Source organism: Poecilia mexicana, unplaced genomic scaffold, assembly GCF_051168715.1.
Source record: "Poecilia mexicana isolate PSO_F unplaced genomic scaffold, ASM5116871v1 scaffold_4, whole genome shotgun sequence".
Taxonomy (NCBI): domain Eukaryota; kingdom Metazoa; phylum Chordata; class Actinopteri; order Cyprinodontiformes; family Poeciliidae; genus Poecilia; species Poecilia mexicana.
Window position 1 is genome coordinate 6,019,014 of NW_028263373.1, and position 21,037 is coordinate 6,040,050.

The 21,037-nt window shown below is 40.6% G+C and overlaps 1 protein-coding gene across 2 annotated transcripts in view; it reads left to right on the forward strand.

The window, feature by feature from the left end:
* Positions 1–136: 136 nt before the first annotated feature.
* Positions 137–21,037, forward strand: part of osbpl1a (oxysterol binding protein-like 1A) — a 40,752-nt gene continuing 19,851 nt past the window's right edge. The window contains exons 1-15 of one of the 2 annotated variants that reach the window (XM_014990117.2): positions 137–400; positions 3,904–4,033; positions 4,116–4,201; positions 4,294–4,368; positions 4,542–4,653; positions 4,821–4,906; positions 7,424–7,568; positions 8,123–8,190; positions 8,282–8,326; positions 12,075–12,148; positions 12,326–12,389; positions 12,495–12,596; positions 19,656–19,784; positions 19,936–20,017; positions 20,708–20,814. In XM_014990117.2, the coding sequence (XP_014845603.1) occupies positions 3,910–4,033; positions 4,116–4,201; positions 4,294–4,368; positions 4,542–4,653; positions 4,821–4,906; positions 7,424–7,568; positions 8,123–8,190; positions 8,282–8,326; positions 12,075–12,148; positions 12,326–12,389; positions 12,495–12,596; positions 19,656–19,784; positions 19,936–20,017; positions 20,708–20,814 (1,299 nt within the window). In that variant the 5' untranslated portion in view covers positions 137–400; positions 3,904–3,909. The remainder of the gene's footprint in view (positions 401–3,903; positions 4,034–4,115; positions 4,202–4,293; positions 4,369–4,541; positions 4,654–4,820; positions 4,907–7,423; positions 7,569–8,122; positions 8,191–8,281; positions 8,327–12,074; positions 12,149–12,325; positions 12,390–12,494; positions 12,597–19,655; positions 19,785–19,935; positions 20,018–20,707; positions 20,815–21,037) is intronic. The other variant, XM_014990118.2, reaches the window with a different exon arrangement.

A 21,037-nucleotide genomic window follows, 5' to 3' on the forward strand; every position in this document is an offset into this window, starting at 1 on the left:
GTATCACCAAAAAATATTCACATTTCTCACCTTAAATTCTGTTTTGTTACGGGGTTCTCTTTTATTTTGAAAAGCCCGGTCGGATGACTTCCGCTGAGCGCCGATCAGCTGATCTCAGCGTAAACAGTCAGCAGTGACAGAGATTTGTGTGTAAAGGAAGCGTCACTGTGACACATATTTGTCCGCGTGCTCCGTCAGGGCTGTCAGAAGACAATAAATGAGAAGTTGGTGTTTGTCAGCGAGTGAAAGCGGGATGTGTCGGAGGCTCTTCGCCGCGTTGAGTGCGCTGAAGTAGGGCAGCAGAAAGCTCACCGGAGGGGCTTTGAACATCACATGCAGCTCCACGGTGGGCCCCTGTTAGGGAAAGCAGCTGGATTTTAGCTCACGGGACGTGGAAACTGTAAGTCTGACTTTTTCTCTGCACTTAGTCGGATCACAAATGGTGTTTAAATCACATTAACACTAAAACTACCACTGCTTGTGGTAAGCTGTAGTGTATTTAAATAGATTTTTATGTCCTTTAAATTCCTCTTGAAAGTAAATTGTTCGAAGTTTTAGCACTTGAGTGTCCTGTTTCTTCTTCTTCTTCTTCTTTTGTTTATTATTGAATAAATACTGAAGGTACTGCAATGGGGGTTTTACTGCTTTAAGACTGGGCATCTCTTGAAGGTTCACAATAACAATTTAATTTTAGCTTTTCTGGTTTCATTCTATTGTCTTGTAGCGCAACATGATGATAAATATAATCTTGAGGCATTTTACAAGAAAACTTTTTACAAGTGTAATTTATATCCAGTTTACAAACACATAATAAAATCAATTCAATAATGTATAGCCAGATTCAAATTCAGCTACATACTTATAATCCTAGTTGTAAAGCAATGTAGTGAAATTCAGTTGAAAATGTAAATGGGTGAAACATTCTTAATCTGCAGAACGCCATTGACTTTGCAGCAATCCATCCTCCTCTCCAGCAAGCATGACACGACAGTAACCAGGAACAACTCAGTTTTAACCGTAAAAATAAAAATAAAATAAAATAAAAAAAACTCCATCTGAGCCTGGAACAGAGAGCACAGAGCAGAGCAGAAAACACACCAGTTTTCTGACCTGAGAATACATTCAATGTGAAAATAAACATTTGTCCAGGAAAGAGATGAGGGCAAACCCACAAAAACCAGACCAAGTGTGGCTTTGTGGCTAAGAGAAAGTCCACACAGAAGAAATTTCTGCTTCACACAACTTTGTTTTTTTAGAAAAAGTTTTACTTTAATTTCAGTCACAGTTTCTGATTCCATGAGGAATACACCTTCAAAGTTTGCTTCTCAAACTTTGAAGCTGCTAACTTACAATTAATTAAGTTTACTGCTGGCAAATAAAATGTTGCGCAGTGAAAGCACAAACATGCTTCCGATGTGTTGGTTTTGTCTTGGAAAATTGTTGTCACACTGTTGCCTATTTTTGTCCTGTTATGTGGATCTAAATATAAGGTATTAAGGCAGATTTTGTTGAAAACAAAGTCTATATATTTCACAAGGTGTGTTGAAGACATTGGAACAAATTTATGTTATATTGTTGTTGGGGTTTTTTAATGAGATGGAAAAAAGAGTGGCTGAATGATCTTTGACGTTGACTTTTTACTGTATTAACACACTGACACTGTGTGTGTTTTACTCAGGTTATCATGCTGTGAGAATGTCACACCGGTCCATGTCTACTTCAAATATCCATCACCGTTTAAAATGTCTTATTCATTTTGGCAATAAAGATCTCAATGCCAAGATACTTGTTTATTCACAGCCCCATATTTCAGCGGTCCAAAAGAGAGACGCATTATGCAATTTTCAACTGGCATAGCTTTTCGAAATGCCATTGAGTAAGAGAGGGGAGGAACATTAACCTTAAATCCTACAAAAACCTTGAGAAAATGTGTTTTCTTTGTTACTGTACCCAGGTGCATTTAGGTGCCTTTTGAATTATTCACATGTTTACCATTTTGAGACAAAATTAAACCTTCTTCTTCTGAGAACACAGACTAAGAAAGTATCGTAACATATTGGCAATCAAGTACGGTAGATTAGTTTTTTAATTGATTTACAAATAGAACATTTTATTAATTAGCAAAATAAAGACTGGGGGACAATTTAATCATTGCTTTTAATTAAACAGTATAAATAAAAATGCCTTTTTTTTATACAGCGTACCCTTTCTTTTGTAAATCCATTAATAGCAGGGGATTTTACGGGGTTTTTACTCACATTGATACACTTTAAAGATAGAGAGTCAGACAATCATCTAGTCATCCAGTCACCTGCTTTTCAGGTCCAGCTAAACCTGTTTCTGAGCCACTCGGCGGTTTCCTGCAGAAATCAAGCCGCAGCATCTTAATAGTCTTTTGTCGACTACGTGATTTATTGATCCCTCCGCAGAGCCACATGACATACCATGACATCGCCTTGTGAGCACTTTCCATTTTTCTTTGGTCTTTCAACAGCAATCATTTGATGCCAGCTATAGCGGTGTCATGTGCACATGTTTCTTTTTTTTTTTTAATAAAGGTTGGATATGGAGGAAAGGAAAGATCTGCCTTTTCCTATAAAACTCGACTAGGGACGGCCTCCTTTTGAAAAAAAAAATCCACATTCACTTCTTGCTTTCTTAATTTCCGAGAAAACAAAAGCCCTTGTGACTTGTTTGTCACATGACCCCGCACTGACTGGCTAAGTAATGTAAACAATAAGGGAGGCTGTGCAGCAATTTAAAATGCCCAGTCTGATGGTTGTAAGGCATACATGTCACATTATTTCTGTGAAAGTGTGTTGCAAATTGTGCCTCATAAAGTCACTCGATGATCTGCGGGGATATTTGTATGGAGAGAAAATAGTCTAAGAACACCTGAACTATTTTCTATCCATTTATTTCATTTTCTGTTAGAGAGGCAAAAATCAATCGACCAGATATGAGCAAGTCAAATACAGTTAAGCTCTCATTTATTTCATATTCATTGAACCTACCGCGACTACGACTCCCCACCATTTCAGTCAATAAGTGTGTCAACCTGCGATTGCTTCTTTAAAGCACTTTAATAAAGTTTTTAGTTTATTAGAAGCAATGGGAACAAATGGCGATATCTTTCTAGAACGTTCAGCACATTTCTTTTCTGTTTTCATGCTTTAGTAAAACCACTAGCATAAGTTACAAATCTCAGTTATCAGAAACTGAATGTTTGTATTGGGCAGGAAATCTCAGGATTGGTGCCTCTCTAATTTTTGCCAAGCTTTAACGCCCTTCAAACACACGCAGGCGGTTGGAAGGCATTCAAGTTTACCTGCATATCTGAACACAAAACATGACCACGTTATTCCCTTCGCCAGGCACGGTACTTGTGGTTTGGCTTTGTTTTGACATTACTCAGCCTGTATCCATTGAGGATTACCGACGTGCTTCACAGTCTAGCATTTTTTTATAGCAGCTCTAGCATCTAAAGCCTTTCCAAAATTGGGTCATGTAGCAGGACTTTGATCCTCAAACGCAACAGCTGAACAAGATAGGTGGCAACGTGTAGCGGTCTTAGATTAAAGCCAGGCTGGCTGAAACGCTGGGGCAGCATGTTTAAAGAGCAGAGCAGAAACAAAACCCAGCAGATTTTGGCGAACCGAGGCCACTTCTTTGGATAAAGAGTGATTAAGATCCACCTCAAAAAGACGTGACAGGCTGATACGTTTGTGCAGAAACTGTCGAATCATGGCGTTGGACAGTTTCCACTTCTCTTTTATTGTTGTTAAATAGCTTTACATGTCCCATCAGGGTCATAGAGTCAGACGTCTTTTAAAAATCTCCCACTCAGTGCTATTTATCGTGTAGCTGCAGCTAACTCCCGTCCTTTCTGTTTTTCCCCCGCAGGCTTCCATGGAGGATCTGGAGCCAGAGGAGCAGTTCCTGCAGTGCGCCCGGAACGGAGATCTGCCTGGGGTTCAGGAACTCCTCAGGTCCAACGCAGCGGCGGAGAGGCGGATTAATATCAACTGTAAAGGTGTGTGACTAACACATGGGTGTAGCTTCGGTTACAGTGTGCTGCTGAACTCGATTCAAGTATGTTCTGTTTTTCATTTCAGGTCAAAGCAAGTCTAACTTGGGATGGACGCCTCTTCACTTGGCTTGTTACTTTGGTCACAGAGATGTAGTGGAGGAGCTCCTCAAGGTGGCGTTTCTCTCTCTCTCTCTCTCTTTTTTTTTTTTTTTAAAGATGTAATGACTGCACAGGTAACATGTATTTTCGCTCATGTCCTGCAGGCGGGAGCAAATGTTAACCTCCCCAACAACATCGGAGACACGGCGCTGCACAAAGCTGCATTCACGGGGAGAAAGGTGCGTTTGGGAAATATTCCACCTCTATAGATTTTTATTTTTATTTTTTTCAAATTAAAAACTCTCTTCTCCACTTTGTTGAATGTAAGATTTATAATTTTTTTCCGCATGCGTTCGTTCATTCATTCATTTACTGTCAAACCAATCGAATTGATCCGTCGCATATTGATCAGGAGGTTGTCATGCTGCTGCTGCACTATGATGCATGTGCCGCTGTCATCAACGGCTCGGCTCAAATTCCCAAAGACGTCACTCAAAACGCAGAGATCAGAAGCATGCTGGAAGGTGAGAGATGCATCTTGTCATTCTAAGAGTTGCCATGGAGACGTGCTTTCAGTCAGTTTTTTATTTATTTATTTTTTTTCAACGCCGGCTTGTTTATCGTCCATTCATACAAACTATTTATGCCGCTTATATCCTACATTTTCTCCCCGTCGCGTGGCGGATGCCAGCTGCCGAAAGAACAGAAGAGAGGAAACTGGAGGAGAAACTTCTGGAGGCTGCGAGAGAAGGAGACCTATCGACTCTCACTCAGCTGGTTGGTGAAAGATGCTCCTCACACAGAGCTGAGGGCCGAGTCCTGCGTGTTTTCGTACAACTTTGAGGCGACTTTAAAGATGCTGCACTGCTAGAGGTGCAGATGAAAAACAGAATGCGTCTGATTACTCATCTGAGAATAGCATGAAATCAGTCAGCACAATTTAGTATTTCATCTTGAAGAAAAAGAAAATGTTCTCTAATCTGGAAAAAAAAAATCTGGGGCATGTGTCAAACTCAAACTAGACTCTAGAAATAGAAGCTTTGAGATAAGAGTGTGATTAAATATTATTTTATTACTATTATTAGTAGTTTTATCTGGATATTACCAAATTACATCAAGTGTGAAAATATGTTTAATATTATTTCATTTGAAGAGGCTCTCAGAGGTGGCTGTTTATTCTCATTTTAACAGTTTAATAGTTATTTTTTTATCATTAGTTTCTGCCACAACTGGCCAGTCAAAGACATTCTTGACCTTGATGTGGCTTAAAATGAAAATGAGTTTGACAACCCTGACTTAGGATGTGAAGTTATCTTACTTTATATCTGATGAAATGCTAAAACATCTTCACATCTTCTAATATGTATGTTTGTGTTTCACATCATGTTCTTGCTGTTGTACATTTGATTAAGTAGTTGGAAACGTCACCTTTTGACACTCCAAGTACTCGTGTTTAATTATTGCAGCTTGTGATGTTGTTTTGCATTATAGCGTGTTATTTAATTAAATTATTAAATTAGCTCTCACTACATCCAGACTGAAACACCACCCTACACAGGAATTGGCACACTTTGCAAAAACTCGTAAAATGTGTTAAAATAAGTCAAACTTTCATAGTGGCATAATCTCGAGTTGAACAGTTTAGTAGAAACCCAACCTTCAGTTTCAGTACATCTGAGCCGTGGGGGAAGAAAACAAGATAAGAGATGTATTTTTACACCAAACCAAAATTATGCAATTTTGCCAACAGGACATCACTTCGTCTTCTCATATTCAATTTTACAAGCTCTGCATACAGAGAGAGGGATCTTTAATCATTCCTCTTTGCATAATCTCTCTATGCCATCCAGAGTCCTGAGCTCTCCTCTCCTCGTTTCACCCTGTGGCTCTTTTAGAGGATTTAGATCTGTGAACTGAGATTTCCTTGGGAGGAAAAAGAAAAGAGACAGATTTTGTGTCTGGTGGGATTTTTTCTGTATTGATTTGCCCTTTTGAGTTGGGTCATTATGTTGCTGAAAGGCTCAAAATGACCCATTTTCTGTTTTCTGGTGGAGACACACAGATTTGTGTCTAAAACCTCCTGGAATTTCAAAGAATTTGATGGTCACCAGGGATTCTGAAACAGAAACAAACCCGCAGCATCACAGATCTAGTTTTTTATTTCCTCAAACTCTTCTTCTTGGAGTGTTTGTTGCTGAAAAGTGCGATTTTAATATTTTGTGGATAAAGATCTCAGTTAAAGTCCTATTAGAGCTGAGCAAGCTCCACGTTTGGATTTGTGTTCGTTGGATCTCCTACTAAACGACTTCCTTTCATCTAGATATTGTCTAATATCTGCTGTGGAAACTTAACCAGAATCAGGAGCCACTTTATGCCAACTAACATTGGAAATCTTTTTCCTGTCTTCACTGCCAACTTTGGATCCTCATGAGACTCTTCATCAGTGGCGGCGCTTCGGTTGAGCATGAAATTATGCAAATTGTAATTACAAAAAAAAAATTAGCTTAATAGGAAGCCCAGCAATTTCAAACAAACTTGTTTTTTGATAAAACATTGTTGGCTCTAGGATTAGGTTGTTTTTCGGCTGTGTTGAAATTACAACATTTTGCAAAACTGCAATGGAAACATTTTTTTTTTTGCATCACGCGAGTCATGTGATCAACAACAGGATGTTATATCAACCCCACATCTACCTCACTTACATATTTAATTTCCCTTTGTGATTAGTAAAATATTTTTGAATTTGGACAGTATGTTCTCTTGTTTTTCCCTCACTGAAGACTGACTAAATGAAAAGCCTCTATGTCACACCGTATCCATACGCCAGTGAAACAGGAAATTATCTCGTTATTTGTTATTTTAAAAGAAATGTACTCAAATTTAAGGGTGAATCTGCCCAAATTATTTTGTTAATATATTTTCAGGTTTTTACACATCTGTACCGGAGAGTCAGGGATTACGCAGCTGGTCGATTTGAAATATCTCACACATTTCCATGTATCACTTCTCACAATGCAGACAAGTTGACAACACCTTTTAAACACAATAGTTCACACACACACACACACACACACACACACACACACACACACACACACACACACACACACACACGCACACACACACACACAAAAACACCTTTTAAGGCGAAAGCTTCTTAAAAGCATAAATCTGCCTTTGGAGTTTGTGCCAAAGGGTCTGCAGAATGAAAAGCAGCAGAAAGACACATGGCAGTTCTGAGTCGGTGTGTGACAAATGAAAGAGTTTGTTCCTGTCCTGCGTGTTTTGCTGCAGCTCAGCAGGAAGAAGCCTCCAGATATCAACTGCACAGATCTGCTGGGTAACACTCCGCTGCACTGTGCCGCCTATCGAGGCCAGAGGCTCTGCGCCCTGAAGCTGCTGAGGAGCGGCGCCGACGCCAGCGCCAAGAACAAAAACGGTGAGGTGCAAAAGCCAGAGAGCTGGCAGCAATGAAAGACTGCTGATTTTCCTTTTGTTTTTCAGTGAGAAAAATGTCATGAAAAGGACATAAACAATAAACATAAAGCAATAAACCAAACCTTTTATGAAATATTACTCCTTTGAAATGACTTGGAAATAAAAGAAAAGCTATTCTTTTTTTTTCTTTGTCGAGCTTTGATGCTGCTGTCTTTTTTTTTTACTTTTGAAAAATATTTCTCGAGGTGCTTGGCGACAGTTTCACCAGCCTCTGTCTCTATTTTTACACCCAGAGGAAAATAGCATCCACCAAGCAGTTAGCAAGTCTTCATTTTCTGTCCCGAAATTTAGTCTGTTTTTATCTCCCCAAAACTAATCGTCAGGGAAGCAACAAACATAACAGCTGAGGGTGTACGAGCGTCAGATAATACCTTGACATTTATGGCTGCTGGCAGCGCCATCTAACTGCCGTTCAGGCCGACGGTATTTTTTTCCTCCCCTCTCTCTCTACTCGTGTTCTGTTTTGATAAAACTCTTCAATTCCCTAACTCACAGGGCAGACGGTGTTTGACCTGGCCAGCGATGCGGCAATGAAGCAGTGTCTTGAAGGCAACGTTCATCGAGTGAGTGCTCAGCGGACGGTCAGCTTCCTAACGTTTCAGTTGATTTGCTCTGAGATTTGTTTTCTACTCTTTTCATGTTTCTCATCCGCAGGGTTTGACCCGTCATGTCAAAAAGTACGAAGGACTCCTCTGGAAGGTAAAGTCTGGAAATGATGTTTTTTTTTTTTGTTTGTTTTTTTTTTCTTCTTCTAGTGGGTTAGAGAGGCCGCTCATTTTACAGGTTACTTACTGTCTTTAGCCACGTTGCTGATGTGAAAACACGGCATTATGTTTCCTGATTATTTTTTTTTTAAGGCTGTAGTTCCAACAGATAACACGCAACATTAGAGGTAGCTTATTATGCTTCCTTGAACAGGCTGGGATAGGTCTTGTTCATTACTTTTTTCGCATAAAACTTAGCTGTCAATGCTTACACTCACACGTGAAAAAGACTGCAAACAGACGCGCAATTATTCAACCATACATCTTTGAAAAGCAGAAGTGGAGCCTCCTGCACAACCACGGATGGTAGGTCAACAACAAAACTTACCACTGCAGCCATTTTGCAGCAGTAAAACCAGCTGATCAAACATCCTGGAACTTTGGGGTTGCTTGGTGATGGGCTCGGGTTGCTAGGTAACGGTGCACTGCAACTCAACGATCGGGATGTATTGGAAATGGCTAGTTTTCCAGACATCAAAAAATGAAAAAAATATTGTAAAAGATGGCTGGATGTCTTGTTTTTTTTTTTCTTTCTTTCTTAATAAGCGCTTAGACTGTTTTTGGAGGCAGTTAAGACTTTTCCACAATAACGTGCAAAATGTTCATTTAAAAACAAAGAAAAGTAAAAATCTTTCTTTTTCCTGTGAGCCTGTGCTTGACTCCCTGTTTGCTCTTACACTTTATAATGACCAAAGTCACTTTCACGTCCCGTTTCACTAAAATGTAAAAGCTAAGTTGTTTCAAAAACAACTGCAGAAACATCTGAACATGTTTGGAAGCATGACAGAAGATAACAGTATAACAGATGTTATATGTTATTGTATTATCTAATTGTTGCACCTCAGTACTGTGGCTAGCATGGTGACCTCACAGCCAGAAGATTCAAATCCTGGCCAGATCCTTTTTTTTTCTTTTATAGTGTCAATGTTCAGGGTTTGGTCTATAAAAATGCATGTTTTTTTTTATTTGGCACTTTAATCCCTCAGTGTGTGAATGCATAGTAATCAACCCTGTGTGTTTCTGTGATGGACCCGGTCTAGAGTCTTACCCACTGACCTTTTCTATAATATGCTGCTCGAAACAAAAACCAGTCCAGCTTCTGCTGCTGTAAATATGAGCTGTTCTTGGCTGCCGTCTGGTTACAGTTCCCTGTTAATTAAGCTGCCATGTCTTTCAGCCACAGCAGACCCTCCACTCCAGCGCTAATGCCAGTATTTATTGTAGAGCTCAGCTGCAATTTGAAACAAGAAGAAAAAAACCCACTCATCTCTAAATTTTAATCCAGTGAACAACAGGACCTGTAAATTACAGCAACTCGTATTGATAAAGTGTGAAAATGCAATGTTCAGACCGAATCCATTCAGTTTTTTTTTTTCTATTTTCATTTTTATCAGCTGCTGCTTTATTGTGTTTGCGCCTGTTCGCACACCTGCAGACTTCTGATCGGTTCATTCAATAATCCGAGCAAGTCGGTGTTACCAGGTAAACTGGAGATGTTTGCAAGACTAGTTTCAAATTAGAAGCCGCTTTGATTCACAGTCCGGCTTTTTCCAGCCTGTATTGGATATATCATTAGAGGAGGTAAATAAAGACCGGCCGACAGAACCTGACGGGTTGAGCCGCGTTGCGCTCCGTCAGTTTCAGACATCGCTGTCTCTCCGGGCTCGACTTGACTCCAGGGATAAAGTTCTAAAGATGGATATGAAAAGGTTATTTTGCAGGTGTTGCTGACAGGTGAGCTGCCCGCCTCGCCTCTTCGGTGGCTGTGTGCGGTGGAGAAGGATCTCTGAGTCACATGTGCAGTGCATGATGAAAGCTGCAGCAGTAATACGGTCAGAATGAGGACAAATTGCCACCCGGCCCTGCGCTGTTCCTGCCGGCTCCAAGCAGACAATCAAATTGCCTAAAGGACTTTTTGAGCTGCCGACTTCGGCTTTGAAAGTCACCATTTTTTATCTCTGTTGGTTCAGAAGTTTACATACAAACTCGTCATGGGCTTAAATGAGGGAATAAATTTGGAAATGATTTGACGAATTAAGTTCTCACATTTGAATTTATTGTTTATGTTCTTAAATCAGGGTCTGGATCAGCGTTCTGGGAAATTATCAAAATTCTATCGAACGTAATTTTTATCGATACTGATCACGTTTATCGCGATAGATATTCTCGTTTTACCACTCATCCGTACCCAGCTGCACTGACCGGCTTCCTGTCATCTTAGGGTGACATTCTGATAAAACATTGTACCTTTTGGTTGTTCCAGAAGGCCAGTAATCCCACAAATACATCTAAACTGGTTTTGGATTGGATAAAACACACTCACATTAAATTTCTAAGCCCCGATTAAAAAAAAAAAAAAAGTCTTAGGGCTATGCAAATGATTCTGCAAAGGAAAAGCAGCCATTTTTGATTTGAAGAGTGGTCAGATCGACATTTTCATTGGCAACAAAAAGCAGATGGATTCTCTGCAACCTGCTATGAGATATTTTACTCTTTATAGGTTTATGTTTGAGTAAAATGAACATTGTTCTTTTATTCTGTGAACCACTGACAACGTGTCTCTGAAACTCCAAGCAAAAATTTAGTATTTAATTGCAGAAAATGAGAAATGGTCAAAATAACAAAAAAGATGCGGCGCTTTCAGACCTCAGATAATGCAAAGAAAACAAGTTGATATTCATTTAGAAGCCGCAGCTAATGTTTTAACTTGGGGAGAGATCAGAAACCAATATTTGGTGGAATAACCAGGAGGTTTTCAGGGGGGTCCAGTGAAGTCGTCTCTCCATTTTTTTTCCAGAGCTAAGTCTATGTTTCAGTTTGCATATGTAATTTTGACACAATAAGAAATCGAGAAAAGTCCCGATAAATTCACACTTCTAGCTCTTGAAATCCACTAATGTTTTTGGTCATCCCTGGTAAAAAAAAAAAAAAAAATATATATATATATATATATATATATATATATATATATAAATGCATCAATAAAAGGCCAGAATTAATATAACAATGATTCCAAATATCCAAACCATGTATCCACTGCGGTAAGCTATGACCAAGGTTACATTACCACCAGATGCCTTCAACATAGTTTTCTGCAAAAACAAACAAACAAAAAATAGAAAAGAAAAATTAGGCTGACATCTTTTGATGTGCAATAAACAAACCCAGTGGGGCTGCAGCAGTCAGGTGACCCTGCAGCCAGCATCCCTGCACACACACACAGGTACTCGTAGCATCCAGAAATAAAAATAATTACAGCACTTTAAGAGATCAACAGGAAATGTATTCTGCTAACAAGATAAAAGCCAAAAATGAACAGGAGACATCCGACCCGTGTTGCTTCGCTGGATGACATGCCTTCATTACTGTCAACACAGGCCTGTTGTTTTCTTTCAGTCATTCCCGTGTATGCATACCAGATGTCAGCTAAAAATAAGCCCAGTTGTAATTACCTCTTAGATGTTCATGCGAGGGGCTTTTGAGCATTCAGAAACCAACAGACTTCTGTTTCCGCGGTACTGGGGAACCCTCCGAAATGGCTTTATCCTCATTATACCTTCTGAGTTAATTAGTCTGGGAAAGCTAAGTGTTTCCCAAGTGCTTCAACATGCTTTTTCTTTTTTTTTCTTAATTACTACTGAAAGTACAAAATGCTTGTTCTGTTCTCATTTTCCAACCCACAGAGCTCCCGGTTTTTCGGCTGGCGCTCCTACTGGGTCGTTGTGCTGGACGGGGTTATATCCTGGTACCCAAAGCAGTAAGTTCAGCTCTCACCTCGGCTGTGGAAAGGAAATGGAAACAAACAAACCTCTCTCCAGATAAATGTGTGGGAAATCTTTAGCTGTCTGGCTTCTCCAACAAAATAGAGAAAACCTTTTTTTTTTTTCCGTTGGGATTTCTGAGACTTTTCACTTCTCCCCTCTGTCAAACGTAGGTCCGATGCAGCCGCAAATGTCAGAAGGCAGGGCTGCAAGTCGCTCACAAACGCTCACTGCTTGGTAAGCCGGCTTTAAAGTACCTGGCTTTCATTTTTGACCTTTTGTTCAATCTGCATTTGCGCAGCTTTCGGCTAAAGCAAATATTTATGCTTCTGCTCTCTCCAGATACGAGCCAAAGATAACTGCTTTTTTACCCTCAAGTGCTTCGATGACAGCGTGCATCACTTCAAGGTTTGCCCGAAAAGTGAACCCGAGGCGACTAGAAAAGTAAGTTTATATGGCCTCCACTTTCTGTGGTCAGGAAAAGAAAACCATAATTAATCACAGATGGAGAGAAAAGTAAATTATGCAACGCATCTAAAGGTCCCTGTGAAGGGAGGAAAGTATCTGACAGAGGAATCACTTCCAGGAACCGCATGTATTCTTCGAAGTGAACCAGTCGTTGGCCCTCTGCGCTTGAAAGCTTTTGTGGCCTTGATGTTTGACAAATGATCATATGCTTTAAAAAGGAATTCTTTTCAACGCTAATCAAGAATCATGTTCTTTCTGCTGCACGAGGTCGTCACCATTAACAGAACTTAAACCTTTATAGTCTCAACCTTTATAGATCAATTCATTTATGGAGTTATGCATGAATCATGTTTCTACCGGCACGTCTTCCAGCCAGAAGACGAATCCAACCTGCCTTGAATTTGTTGCGTTATGTTCTAGCATATTAGTTTAATTTAGCTGCTGATATATATATATATATATATATATATATATATATATATATATATATATATATATATATATATATATATATATATATATATATATATATATATTTTTTATTTTATTTTTTTTTAAACAAAAAGTGCCTTTCAGGAGGAGGAATCTGAAATATTTAGATTCATTTCACAAAATCGTCCTAATTCTTCACACAATTTGCAAGTATAATAAGGAGAGAGTTTGCTGTCAACCATCTGCTGCCGTTACAGCTGGGGCTTGTTCCAGTGGCTTGCCTCGTCATCTTCTTCTGGCCTTCTTTGCAGAAATTATTTAACTTTTTCTTTTTTTTTTTTTTTTTGCATTTTGTTGCCATTTAGCTTCAAACTTCCATGTGTTTTATTGAGATTTCATGTGATGGACCAACACAAATGAAATCAAATCAAACATATTTAAGAACCGCTGTTGGCCAAAGTGCTGCACACCAAAGCAAAACGACAAATTACAGTAATTCCAGCATAAAAGGAATTACAAACACCATAGAAGAGAGAAAGAAAAACATAAAAATGTCCAACAAATGAACGTCTCACCCTGCTTTAAAAGCCAGTGAGTACAAATGTGTTTTTAAAAAAAATAAAAAACAGCCTGTCTTAATATGAAGGGGTGCAAAGAATTACATTGTTGAAAGAAGTTTTGTTCATATTAACAAAAGTATAAAAAGTCATTGTTGAAACCAGTGTAGGAGGCATAGCAAACATGTGGAAGACAATAAATTGTTTTTTAACACTAGAACTGAACTTTCTGGCCAAAACTCAAGGTCAGAAAGTTGAAGAACCTTTAATAAAATGAGTTATAGCAACACTTAATGTCTCTTTGGGGTCAGTGAAGTATTTTTGAATTTGACCTGAATTGTCGGAAAGTTTATTTGCGTGCCACACATTTCAGCAGCGGTGTGATTCAAAGTGGTGGAAAGCAGGACAGCATGCAGCCAGACGGACTGGGTTAGATTAAAACCTACAAATCTTTTACAATAAATACAGGGCAGAATAACTTTTTCTAATCATCTATCATTTCCATATATTTCACATGATATAAAATAATAAAATACACTGAGCTGTTCTGGTTGCAATGTAACGACATTTGAAAACGTTACAACTTGATTTTTGCAAGACAGAAATCTTGTTTTCGCTCAGTCAACCTATGACGTGATATTGAGTCATCGTTTTATTTTAACTGGACCTGAATTAAGAGTCTAATGACTGAGACGGCAGAGTTTGGGATTGTTGCCATAAACAGTTTCGTCATAAATCCTGAAATTTTTATGACTGTATTATTTATCACTGGGGCTGTAAAACTATGCCGGAGCAGCTCGGGATATTTAGCTGCTTCTGGTTGATCTGTAAAGCAACTAAAACCATGTCACTGACCCCTGACCCTCTGAGTCGTTACATCAGAATGAAATGAGCTGCAGGAAGAAGAGAGAGCTAAGATATATATATATATATATATATATATATATATATATATATATATATATATATATATATATATATATATATATATATATAACATGCAAAGACTGAGGGTGGAATGGTTACTTCGACACCCACAGTCTACAATGACTGCCAAACAACTAGTAGCTCAGTGCTCCAACATCCGCAAACGGCAACTGCTATCACAACTTGAGATTGACGAGGTACAACACAAATGCTACGGCATAAGGGAGGAGCCCAAAGGTAAGGTCAGGGGGGAGTTAACTACTCCCCACCCCGAGACTGGGTATGCAGCCCCAGTAATGAACGAACTATCAAAGCTGAACGAGACAGCAACTGACCTGAGAGAGAGAATCGTGGCCCGAATGAACACCAGGCAACCCCGACGCCAATTACAACGGCTGAGTGAAGTACCATCAGAAAGTCTCATTGAAGATGTGAATGCAGCATTGAGAACAATCCCTACCAACACCATAACAGAAACCAATGAGCTGATATACAACTCAGCATCAGTGATCCTTGAAATGCTCGGCTATAAGAGCAACCATGAGACCCAATATCCATCATGGAAAAGACTAAGATCAAGATAACAAGGAGGGAAGTGAGCCAGCTGTCAGAGCTCCTAAGGGGTGCAATGAAAAGATCAGTACCCAAGAAGTACAGCCAGATGCCCATACCTGAAGCACTCGAAACTGCCAAACAAAGGCTCCAAGCCTTGGCCAGCCGCCTAAGGAGATACACAAGAGAGAATGAAGCCAGGAGGATCAACCGGCTCTTCTCCACCCAACCAGCTAAAGTGTACTCTCAATGGCAGGGTACTAACAACAGAGCAGACCCACCAAGGCTGGAGACTGAACAATACTGGAAAGGCATATGGGAAAGGGAGGCGTCCCACAACAGCAAGGCACAGTGGCTAACCTCTCTACGAGAGGACCACAGCAACCTCCCTGAACAAGCCCCGGTAACCATCACTGTGGCAGATGTCCAAGAAAGAGTCTCGGGTATGAAAAACTGGACAGCACCAGGGCCTGACATGATCCATGCCTACTGGCTAAAGAAACTCACTGCCCTCCATGAGCGACTGGCAGCTCAACTGAACCAGCTGCTACAGAATGGGACTCACCCTGAATGGTTAACTGAAGGGCGCACAATCCTGATCCAGAAGGATCCCTCAAAGGGTTCAGTCCCATCCAACTATCGGCCAATAACCTGTCTCTCTACAACATGGAAGCTCATGTCAGGCATCATAGCGGCTAAGATAAGCGGACACATGGATAAATACATGAGCACGGCACAGAAGGGCATCGGCATAAATAGTAGAGGAGCCAAACACCAACTCCTTGTAGACCACACAGTCGCCCGAGACTGCAAAACCCGACACACCAACCTGTGCACCGCTTGGATTGATTACAAGAAAGCCTATGACTCAATGCCACACACCTGGATCATTGAATGCTTAGAGATGTACAACATCAATAGGACTCTAAGAGCCTTCATTGCAAACTCGATGGGGCTGTGGAAAACCACCCTTGAAGCCAACTGCAAACCGCTTGCACAAGTGTCCATCAAATGTGGCATATACCAAGGAGATGCTCTGTCCCCACTGCTGTTCTGCATAGGCCTGAACCCCCTCAGCCAAATCATCAACAAGACTGGCTACGGATACCGACTTAAGAATGGGGCCACAATCAGTCACCTCCTCTACATGGATGACATCAAGCTGTACGCCAAGAGCGAGCGAGACATCGACTCACTGATCCACACCACCAGGATCTACAGCACTGACATTGGGATGTCATTCGGACTAGAGAAGTGTGGCCGGATGGTTACAAAGAGAGGGAAGGTCGTCCGCACAGAAGGGGTCTCACTCCCAGAGGGAACGATAGCAGACATAGAGCACAGCTACAAGTACCTGGGAATACCACAAGCAAATGGCAACCTCGATGAGGTCACAAGGAAAGGAGCCACAGCCAAATACCTCCAACGAATAAGGCAAGTCCTGAGAAGCCAGCTCAATGGCAAGAACAAGATCCGTGCAATAAACAGCTATGCCTTACCAGTAATCAGATACCCTGCCGGAATAATTAGCTGGCCAATGGAAGAGATGAAGGCCACGGATGTTAAGACTCGGAAGCTACTAACCATGCATGGAGGGTTCCACCCCAAATCCAGCACCCTGAGACTGTACACGAGCCGTAAGGAAGGAGGCAGAGGACTAGTGAGTGTGAGAGCCACTGTCCAGGATGAAACATCTAAGATCCATAAATACATCAAGGACAAAGCCTCAACGGACGATGTGCTCAGCGAATGTCTCAGGCAATGGGGAACAGAGGACGAGGTGCTGGAGGAACCATCATGGGAAGACAAGCCCCTACATGGGATGTACCACCGACAAATAACTGAAGTGGCTGATATCAGGAAATCCTACCAATGGCTGGAGAAAGCTGGACTCAAGGACAGCACGGAGGCCCTCATCCTGGCCGCCCAGGAACAGGCCCTAAACACCAGAGCAATAGAGGCTCAGATCTACCACACCAGACAAGACCCAAGGTGTAGGTTGTGCAAGGAGGCCTCTGAGACAGTCCAGCACATAACAGCAGGGTGCAAGATGCTGGCAGGGAAAGCGTACATGGAACGACATAACCAAGTGGCGGGCATAGTGTACAGGAACATCTGTGCAGAATATGGACTGGAAGCCCCGAGGTCAAAATGGGGGACACCCCCAAAGGTGGTGGAGAATGACCGAGCTAAGATCCTGTGGGACTTCCAGATCCAGACAGACAAGATGGTAATGGCGAACCAACCGGACATTGTGGTGGTGGACAAAGAACAGAGGAAAGCCGTTGTGGTGGATGTAGCAATACCAAGTGACTACAACATCAGGAAAAAGGAGCATGAGAAACTGGAGAAATACCAGGGCCTCAGAGAGGAACTGGAGAAGGCCTGGAAGGTGAAGACCACAGTGGTGCCTGTGGTCATCGGGGCCCTCGGGGCAGTCACCCCCAAACTGGAGCAGTGGCTCAAACAGATCCCAGGAACAACATCAGACATCTCAGTCCAGAAATGTGCAGTTCTAGGCACAGCCAAGATACTGCGCAGAACCCTCAAGCTCCCAGGCCTCTGGTAGAGGACCCGAGCTCAGAGGATGAAAGAGACCACCCACGGAGGGTGAGAGGGAATTTTTTTTTTTTTTTTTTTATATATATACTATGAAGGATGTGAAATAAAAAGAGGAATTTGGTAATGAGCACAGAAATGCTCTTTCTATCATGATCGATCTTATGTAACATCCCGTCTCAGTTCTGATTGTTATCTGTGGCTGTCAGACGATAACAACTTCCTGTGCGTCGTCGCAGCGACCAAAACTTTATCTTTTTATGCGTGTCTGAAATTCTCCAACCAAACTTTGAAAATAAATAAATAAATCTGTTAGAGGTGATAAATTGCCACAATTAATTTAGCATCAACACAGCAAAGAGGTGAAGGTTTTTCAGTTTGCATGATTTATTTATTTTTTTCCCCCCGGATAAATAAAAAGTGCCAGTTTTTGATCTTTTTATACAATGTTAATCTTTCAGAACGAGGTGAGAAGCCGCCGCCAGCTATTCGTCATTGTGCGAGCTGTACTTCCCTGCAAATTGATTTTTAACTCCTGAATATTTTCATGATTTATTCCATTATAACCACAAAACCTTTGTGCTATTTATTGGGCCAAGAAGGGATGTACGGCCAGTAAACCTCTAAGTCCTTCATGGATTTACTTTTGGGTGACCTCAAAAGACAACTATTTGAACTAGATCATTTTATCAGGATGGAGGAGGTCTGTGGTTAAGTGCAAATACACGACACACAGTTTGTTTTTTTATTTTTAAAACAAATTGAATGCCTCTTTAATCAGGTCCTACTATCTGTTGCTCTGCGTGATTGGGTCAAAGTGAAACACTTTAAAGTTTGCGGCTGGAAAGTGAGAAAAAGGACAAAGTTTAAGGAGTAATTGTTAATTTTGTTGATGGAAATCTTTCACAATGATTTTCATCCACAGCATTTTCTTTCCCCCTGATTTAAATAAATGCAAACAACAACTATGATTATAAATGTCTACAGTTTACATTTTATATAAGTGAATGTACATCTGTGTATTAAAAAAATCTAAGTTTACGTTCGTCACATCTCTGGACTAATGTTTTGTGTACAGATGAGACTAATTTGATTTTTTGCTTAATAACATTTTCTGTAATTACAACCACCTGATGGTAGTTTATACCACCATGAGTGAAAAGTTAAGGGGGGAGGAAGGAAGATGGGAGGAAAGAAGAATGAGAAAATGTGTTTCATCTGACTTGAAACGTATTAATATGGCGGAGTGACTCGATTAAAGTTTTCATTTTTATGGAGGGAATTAAAAATTAGGATGGTAGTAAGGAGGTCTTTCCTCCCCTTCGGTGCGTCTTCAGAATACGAAAGGAAACGTAGAGCGGTTCAGTCAGGACAGAGAAAGTTTGACTGCTGCATAGATCTCTGCTGGGAAGAGCGTGAATCATTTTAGACATATCATCTTTTAATAAAATGTAAATCAAACAAATTACCTTTTTCAAATTTGATTTTCCTTTTCCCTAGTTTTATTGTCTCCCGTAGCAAAAAAAGAAAAAGAAAGAAATAATATAATTTTAAATCTAGATCTGTCAGAGGTATTAAGCATTTTAGCTTAAATGTAGATGTAAAGAAACAATTTTGCTTCAGGGTTAATATATTAATGCCTTAAGTCAATTTATGACTGCAAAGAAAAGGAAAACAACATTTTCAGTAAATCTGGCACAAGTCTGATTTAAATTAGACTAAAGGTGAAAAAATACAACAAGATGATTAAATCCTGACTAAAACTAAATTATAATGACTAAAAATGAATTAATATTTGCTACTAAAAGTAACCTTGTCATATCTTTAGGTACTTTTACGTAACAACCCATCTCCCTTCCTTCCATTTTCTCCGACTCTCATGTACAAATTTCTCTAATTTTATCTTAAACCTCTTCATTTCCACTTTTCGTAGCTAAATCGGTGGCACGCCGCTTGTCACAACAGTTGAAAGAAGACAAATAAACATCAGTTTTTATTTTCCCTCCAGGCGTGGCTGGATGCGCTGGAGGAGCACTCGGCCTACAGCACGCACTACTGCTCCCAGGAGCAGGGCAGCGAGGAGGAGGAGGAGGAAGAGGAAGGCATGTCGCTAGGGGAACTGACGGACTCGCTACAGGTGGCTGTAAACAAAGACATGCATAATGAGCGTGTTGGGACAATGGTCCGGAGCGTTTCCTGCGAACGAGGAGCGCCTCATCCCGACACGCGCCGCCGCCGCCGCATCCCTCGCTCATCTGCATCTTTCTCACGTCTCTCTGACTCACCAGGCGGCGGAGGTCAGCCAGAAGAAGCTGGAACAGGAGGTGGCGGCGTTCCTGTCCATGCTGAGGGATGACGGGCTGTCAGAACGTAAAACCTACTATTTCACCGTCACTCCTGTTTCGTTTCGTTTTGTTTTTTTCTTCCAACCCCTTCGCTGTGTTATCAGCACATAGGTGACAAATTAAAGAGAAAACCACTGCAGTGAGAGAGAACCGCCTCACGGTGGCTTTACAATCACTTCACTTATCTCTGAAACTCTTCTAATGCAATTATGTTTTCATTTATCTTTAGTAATAATACATTTATTTTATGATTTATTGGCCCAGAGCCATAAGAAATGGGTTAAAAGAGTCGACTCCAAAAGCAGGAGGATATCATTTGCTTGCATCACCAAACTGCGTTCATCTCCGTCAAGGCGAAGCCGTGTTTCTCTGTTCGCTTCTTACGTTTTGTTCCTCAGTTTTGCTCCCATCCACGTGTGAGGAGAAAGAAAGTTCAACGGCTTTCAATAGTTTAAGAGCAGAAATGAAAGGCTCGTGATTAAAACTGAAAGCATCATCAAACAGATTATACGACGTGATTAAAAAAACGCCTGAATTACTGCTAATTAAGAATATTCCGTCTGTTTTGGTTGTTGGGGATTTCAGCGATTTGCCTGCTTTTTGAAGTTCTTTTGAAAGTTTCCAAAAGAAGCTTTAAGGCATTTTTATTTAGTTATTTTTAATTTTTTAATTTATTTTTTTTTTAATCGTCTGGTTTTCTGTTTGAACCCGGCAGGATTTCCTTCGGCCGCGCTGCAGAAGATGCAGGAGATCTGCGACTTGTCCAGCAAGACGGCCTCCAGTCTCGGCGCCTGCCTCAGCCTCTTCTCCAGACAGGAGGGGGTGAGTGTCCAACAATTTAAACAACTAAACCTCCTCCCGCTAAGCTCTTTGAGGATTTTCAGAACGTTGTTTAGCAAAAATCAGTAGTGGATTTCCTAAAGTACTGTGAAAAAAAAGTAGTTGCCCCTGTATTTTTATTATTATTTTTTACGTTCCTTCTGTTTTGCTGCGCGTAAATGCAAAATTCATATCGCAGATTTTAATATCGGGCATAAATAACGAG